The sequence below is a fragment of the Pteropus vampyrus genome, unplaced genomic scaffold (assembly GCF_000151845.1).
Source record: "Pteropus vampyrus isolate Shadow unplaced genomic scaffold, Pvam_2.0 Scaffold1, whole genome shotgun sequence".
Taxonomy (NCBI): Eukaryota; Metazoa; Chordata; class Mammalia; order Chiroptera; family Pteropodidae; genus Pteropus; species Pteropus vampyrus.
This window is the reverse complement of record NW_011888782.1, coordinates 2,237,219-2,244,962: the sequence shown is the minus strand read 5'-3', so window position 1 is coordinate 2,244,962 and position 7,744 is coordinate 2,237,219. Positions and strand designations below refer to the sequence as shown.

The 7,744-nt window shown below is 36.6% G+C and overlaps 1 protein-coding gene across 3 annotated transcripts in view; it reads right to left on the bottom strand.

Annotated features, from left to right (window-relative positions):
* CPNE4 (copine 4) overlaps positions 1 to 7,744 on the bottom strand; it is a 461,395-nt gene that overhangs the window by 130,069 nt on the left and 323,582 nt on the right. For all 3 annotated transcript variants that reach the window (XM_011374469.1, XM_023529672.1, XM_011375211.2), the window contains one exon: positions 5,685 to 5,759. In XM_011374469.1, the coding sequence (XP_011372771.1) occupies positions 5,685 to 5,759 (75 nt within the window). The remainder of the gene's footprint in view (positions 1 to 5,684; positions 5,760 to 7,744) is intronic.

Here is a 7,744-nt window from a genome sequence, read left to right as displayed (position 1 = left end):
AAACAATTCACAAGCAGCTCAAAAATCTGTTAAATGTACACTCAGAAAATCATAGCTTAAAAACAACTCTAGGTCTAATTGTATGGTTCCTTGACCACAATCTGGAATTTTCAGCGTTCCCTGCTTGACTATCAGCATTAAGGTGGCCCTTGGGACAGTTCAGTGCAATGAAGATTAATTATATAGGCATTTTACTGAAGTTTTGTTATGGTGAAATTTTTTAATAACTTGGATGTCATATTACTCTGCCATTTTAGTCCAATATGAAAGAAATTTAGTCAAGTGAGAGGACAATAAGAAATCAGCCGAGGTTTGGAATAGAAAAGGAAGCAGTGTATTTCCATGACAACGATCTTGAAAATAGAATATTGGTACTAGAAAAGATTATCTGAGAGATTTGGTCATATCTGGACTCTATAGCTTCCTAGCTTTGTGACTTTAGGCAAATAGTTTAACCTGTTTATGGTTCATCTGTGAAATGGAAATAATAGTACCTGACTTTGGGGAATATGGTTATGAATTTTGAATAATGTAGGTTAGATTCCTGACACCTGGTATATTGTAGATGCTCATTAGTTATAATTGCTATCATTAATGAAGGCTGGATTAGTTTTCAAGCAGGCATACTGGAGCATAGCAAAATTACAGCATAACAGGTAGAGATTTAATGTTGCTTTAGAACAGAGGTCGACAAACTACAGCATGTGACTAAATCTGGCCTGCTGCCTGGTATTGTAAATAAAGTTTTATTGGAATATTCTGCATTCATTCATTTACATATTGTCTATGTCTGTTTTCATGCTTTATAGGCAGAGCTGAGTAGTTAAGACAGAGATCATATGGCCTGCAAATTCTGAAATATTTACCGCCTGGCCCTTTATAGAAAGTTTGCTGACCTTTGCAGTTAGATTTGTTTGCTTTTACAGCACCCCTAGCATCATAGGGACACTAAAAATGCAGTTTGTAATGATTATTATTTCAGATGTGGAGATCTCATCTGTAATAATTCTCAGTGAGAGAATTAGTTTCAATACAGCAACATAAATAATTTCTCAGGAAAGGAAGGAGAAAATACTTTGTCAAGTTGATTGTTCCAAAGTGATTACACTCATATCTCTACTTACTTATTAGATGAACTGCTAACTAGCTGCTAATGCAGTAAATGTGCTTTAGTAGTTAGAAAGCTCATATTTCCACTAAGTGAATTGCATCGCCACTAAATAAATAATTTTATTTCTTGCAAATCTAATCTACTTTATGTGTAGCTCTCATTGAAGACTACCTCTCAGATTTCAAGGACTCTGGATTTCCATCTTAGCTAGGTGGCTGCTGGTTGGCTAAACATTGGAAAGACGAATTAAAAATGGCTATTTCTATCAAAATAAAAGGGACATTTCTCTGTCGTTGTGGTTTGCAAAAGTACTTAGTGCTCCCTGGCATACCCTGCAATAGCAGTTCTCAAACATTTTGGTTAGTTCTCAAACTTTTTGGTTGGTCTTTGGACCCCTTTATACTCTTAAAAATTATTGAGAACCTCAAAGAGTTTTTGTTTATGTGAATTATATCTACCAAGATTTACCATGTTATAAATTAAAACTGAGTTTAAAAACTACTCGTATTTTATATCATGTTAAAATAATTTTAAAAATTCCATTACATCATAACAAAAATAGCATTTTTAACAGAAGATAATATTTTCCAAATTTAAGAAAGTCAGAAGAATGGTATTATTTTTTTACATTTTTGCAACTTAATTTAATGACTGGCTTAACAGAAGACAGCAGGATTCTCATATCTGCATCTACATTCAAACTGCTGTGATATTAGGCGTTGTGTAGCTCCTGGAAAACCACTGTATATGTATGAGAGAATGAGAGTGAAGAAAGAAAATAATGTCTTAGTATTATTATTATGAAAATAGTTTTGACTTCATGTATTTCCCTGAAAGGGTCTTGGGACCTTGGACCACACTTTGAGGACTGCCTACAGCATCCCTCTCCTTCCTGGCTTTCTACTTCCCTGAAATACATGAGGACATTACCAAGTCCTCCACATCCCAAGACCAATCCAACTGGTATTCAGTAACACTCTGCCCTGAAGAAAGATTAGGATTTTAGTTAGGCGACCTGTTTGGGTCCCCCTCTGACACTGATTATTTGTGAGTGAGTGAGTGAGTAAATGTGTTGCCTTGGGTAAGGCATTTCACATCTCTGAACCTCAATGTTCTCATCTGTAGAAGAAGGCACTCTTTCTATCTGAGGTATTTGGATACTGTGGGTTACCAGAATTACTGCTAGAGGACTGGAGATCCAGATCTTCTATAACTATCGTCTGAATTGGATATAGCACATTCACCCCATGTATTCATATTGAAATTTTTCAAATGCATATAGAAACTAATGCTATCATGATACTAATTTTTTTAAAATTATGAGCTTTATTTATCTCAGTGGCTTTTAGTCATGATATATTTTCTTAATTAATCAATGTGAGTTAATTAATCGTTAACATGTAGGTAGCTACAAATCATTTAATGCTAAAAGCTAGAAAGAGGTCTTCCTTGAGAACTTCTGGGAACCATTGTTTCTAGCTGTGAAATAATTACACTATTTTATTCTGGTTCAATCACAAAAATACTGTAGTAGATTGCATTTTCCAAAGATGGCTACCACTATGTCCACATGCTTTTCTACAGAATGACTTTGCCACTCCCCCATCAAGGTGTGGAGCCTAACTCCCCTCGCTTTGATTCTGGGCTGGTCTTATGGCTCATTTGTAACCAATAGAATGCAGCAGAAGTAATGATGGGTGACTCCCAAGGCTATGTCAGAAAAGGCTATACAGCTTCCATCTGGTTCTCTGGTATGCTCTTTCTCGGAAAAGCCAGCCACCATGTAGAGAGAGGATGACTAACCCAAGACCACCATGTAGGTACTCTGCCTGACCAACCCAGCTGAGTCCAGCCTTTCAGCCATCCCCTGTGCCAGGCATGTGATAAAGCTATATAGCTATATTGGACTTTCCAGACAAGCTCCACCATGAGCTGAGTATCATAAATGACTTCTGTCAACATCATTAGGGGGTTGAAGAATTGCCCAGCTGAACCCTGCCTGAATTTATATGATGACATATAAAATAGCTGTTAATTTAAGTCACTAGATTTTGAGGTGGGCTGTTATGCAGCAATAGATAACCAGTACAGTAGTAAGATCTTTAGGTAAGTCATTGAACATATCAAAGCCTTTGTTTCCTGAAGAGGTTGTGCGAGAGGATACCTTCATGGTATCCTCTTGCTCCTTAATTCTACAACTCTACTCTCTTTCCACCCAAGGACATTTACTTTCCAGTCCAAACTGGAGCAATGGCCTTTTCTTTGCCCTGAACAGGGCCTGCTCCTCTCTGTTACTAAGGAGTCTGGGCAAGATATCACCACATTATGAAGGAGCTGGGGTCTACAGCACTGGGGCATTGCGGCTCAGCAGTGACAAGGGCCCTAGACAATTAGCGCAGTCAAGGGTGGAAATAGCCATCTAGACCACATTAAACACTACACAGGGCTCCTTCAGTTTTGTGACCAGTGCATTTGAATGACGGGAAACTGTTCAAACACTTTAGAGTCAATGGGCCCACTAACAAAACCCCAAGTCCCCTTGCACTGCAACATAGGTCAGTTAGAGGACAAATTAGAGGTCTTTAAGGGACTGCTAAGAGAAAAGAAGCCATTATAAGCCATTAAGTGAGTAGTTTAACACTGTTACACACTGACTCAGTGGCTTATAATGGTACCAGGAAAGATACTACAAAGCAGTTTGGTGAATTGTTTTGAAACTTGGGGATAAGATGAAAGATAAAGAGCATAACAGTCACATGAAAGTAATGGTTAAAAGCTTACACCCAACTAATACCAATGCACATTGCAGTTCCCAGCACCTAGCTCATTTTAATGTCGAAAGGTCATAATTTGTGAAAGTTTCACACGATCTACTCAGGATGCTAAAAATATTCAACTACAATTCATTTGTAAGGATAAAGTCTTTCCTGATATCCAAAGGAAAAATGAATTACCTTTTTCAGGATATTTTGATTATACATCACTTATTCTATCATGACTATAGTATTTTTAAATCATTTGTTATTTAAATTTATGTTTCATTTAGTTAGATGGCGAATTCCAGATTGCAGGTACGAGAGTGGTTTAAAGTATATCCTTTCTCCACAACCTGATGCATGCAACAAAAGTTTGGAAAATGACTGATGAGTCAGTGAATAAATGAACAAATTAAAGAGGGAATTAATGAATGCAAAAATGGGCTGAGTATTTTTGTAAGTGAAAGTAAATGAGATATGTAAAGATATGAGCTGCTGCTTAAGACTATGGAATTGCTAAGACACTGCTTTACCTTTTCCAGCCTAATTCCTGTAAGCAATTATTTGAAAAAGTGGTGCCACATCTAAAAATCCCCTGTTCTCTAGTTACCTAGGAAAATGGAGTCCTTTGTGAATACAGTTATTGATATGATATGCTTTCTGATTTAAGGATATGGTTGTTGGGAAATCATAAATATATGGTGAAGATACCCCTTTCTTTTTCAAGGGGTAGAAACTGTAGAACTTTTTCTATATACACAGATTTACATGGTCTGTGACTGGATAGAAGTTGTGAGATATAATAGAAAGAATTCAGATGAGAGTCAGAGGGCCATGGACCTGAATCCTCAGTTTTAGCACTTATTATCAGGATGTGGTGGCCATGAGAATGTGCTTTGTGGACCTCTCACTACAGGGAGTGTCATTGACCAAGGGCCCTAGCTATTGTGCTCAAAAATCCATTCTGCACTTGCACCAAGGCCAGCCTTTCCAAGGGCTGCTCCCAGTCAGTAACTGCATGTGTAGGAGATATAAAGCAGGCATGGGAGGCATGAAACTCTCCTGATGGCCAGTGTTGGCTCTAGAATTCCTCAGTGGCCTTGCTGAATCTTCTTTAGACTGTATGAAATTCCAGGGCACTGCCACTCACCCTTCTTTCCCTTTCTCCTTTACTCATTGTCAGATTTGCATCGTGTCTGTCAGCTCTCCCAGACTTCTTCCCTGTGTTCCTTACACAGGCATTTTTCCTAATAAAATTATTGCCTATTTAATCTTGTCTTCTTGGTGTCTGTTTCTTAGGTTATCTGGACTAACACATGAAGTGAACTTAGACAAATTATTTCATCTTTGGATCTGTTTTCTCATCTTCAAAACAGGGTTAATAATACCTTCTGCATGTAAGTTATAAGAAGAATAAATGTGATAATGCATGAAAAGTTCTTAACCTTATACCTATCAAATATAGGTGCTTAATAAATGTTATTTTTCTTCTCTTTCACATCTTCTCTTTTTCCTTTGAAATGTCCCTAGCAGTGGGGTTAAATCTTATTTACCTGTGCACATATGACTTGTGGCATTTGGGAACAAATGAAATCTTGGTGTAATAAAATGGCTATGTTTTAATTATAGTCCCTCCTCCATATCATTAACTGCTTCTCAATTTAGGGAAGTCTTACTTTGAAGACCTCTTTGAAATCTTTGGTCTGTTCAATAATGTGGGTTGAAAAAGAAAAAAATAACTACAGGGGAAAATCTGATTAAACTTTGTGTGCTGGATTTATTACTTCCTTTAATAAGGTTAATGCCAAACACTTTACCTTGTCATCCAATTTCCGTGCGTTGAATGCAAGTTCAACATAGTCGTCATTGCCAGATAATTCTTCAGCAATCACCTAAAGGAAAAAGCACACATCAGCTGCAGGAGCAATTGAACCACTCAGTCCAGGAATTCATGAACAAATTTAGCTCATATTTGGTCCGAAAATCAACAAAGACTGTCATTGGGTAAAGAGTTTTCCATAACTGAACATGGCACAGCATTTGCAGGTATACAAGAGAACTCTCTAGAATAAATAACAGTAGATAACTAGGTTTCATTTATGCTGAGCATAAGAACATAAGAGATGGGGCAAAAGCTGGAGGAAGATATATTTGGAGCAGCAGTTAGGAAGAGCTTCTCTCTTTAAAGAGCTTTGGATGGCACTTACATAAGTAAAGATATATTATTTTCTTTGGGAAGTTACAAAGAAAAAGGAGCAGTAACATTTCTTCACTGTTTTGAGTCAGACCAACAAGGGGTAGGGAAAAAAACAGTCTCTATGTCCTTTGCAGACTAATGGTTATATAGTCATTAAAGAAATGTTCTAAATACCATTTTTCAAAAAGACTCTCACTGGGCTTTCTGAACTGAAGAGAGATAGGTAGCTAGATAGATGATATGAATGAATAAGGACCTAAGCCCTTAACTCTCAAGAACAGAGAATTCCTGACAAGGATTTTGGTACAAATGAAGAGATCATATTATATAAGAGCCTCTTACATAATAAATCACTTTCCAATATTTAATAGTCAGTGACTCTCAAAGCTTTGGAGCAGAAATTGATGGGAAAAGTCAAGAGAAAACAATAACAACAATACAAATTGAGGGACCGGTCTAGTTGCATATAGGTTAAACCATTTACAAATAATGTTTAGGACTTTACCATGCATTCAGAGGCCATAGCATGTGGATATCCTTATTAAACTGTTTATGTCAAGACACTGAGTTTTAATTCAATTTTATCTCTATTCTATCTGAGCTCAATTTTTCTATTATGAGTTGTGTCCATCTGTTCTGAGTACATACTGGTAGGCACTGGAAATTTTTATTTTATACTTAATATTAAAGGTGAAAAGGTTGACTAAAGAGGGAAATACCCACCTCCTAAAATGTGAGGAACTAAGGAACTAAGGAGTAGAAAACATAAGTCTAGACACACAGTAAAAAACTCAAAAATTGCTTGATAAACTAGAAACCATTCTATTTAAATTTTTTATTCGGTCCTCTTTTGTCCCCTATCACCTTAATGCCTGTTACACTTCACTTGAAGAATGGTCTTTAACTATTTTGTGGTCACAGACACTTTTGGAAAGAGGATAAAAGGTATAATCTCCATCTGCAGAAGCCTAGAAAATTTTACACATATTTTCAAGTGTTTTCCAAAAGCTAATAAAGCCACTGTTTTGACCCAAAGCTCCAAGATTAAGTGGAGTGTTTAAATATTTAAAACTAAGAAGGAAATAAATTTTCTCTGGGATGTGTTTAGGAAAATAATATTAAGATGTCTTAGAGAAAGGATGGCAAGGTGAGGTTTTGTTTCCACGGGAAAGAACCATGGCAAATCTTATACCTGGGTCTACCACCCACGGCTTCTCTGGGTTTGTGGGTTTTAGGAGTGAGCCTTTGGTTTGGGTCTGTGGCTTTTTAGAACACCAACGGGGTCTTCAAAGGCCATTTGAATGATTTGTTCATGATTGAACATGGCAGTCAAGAAAAAGCTTTGACATGACTATGTCATTTAAAATATTCAAGCAACAAATTCAGGTAAGTTATCTTAAGAATGGTCACAACTCTCGCCACTGGGAAGTCTTTTGAATTTTTCCTTTAGAAACAGTCTAAATTTTATTTTAAAAAATGAATGTCATTTTCCAGTTAAAAAGAAATGTTCACAGAGCTCAGGAGGTTGGCCTCGGCAATTTCTTTTCCTAGCAATTTCCTTTTTTCTATCATTTTTTTTTGGTCTACAAATCTAACTAGTTAGACAACTTGTTCTACCTTTCTCAAAGGCGCTAATAAAAGATGTCAAAGATTCGAATATATGAAAACTTAAGATTTTAT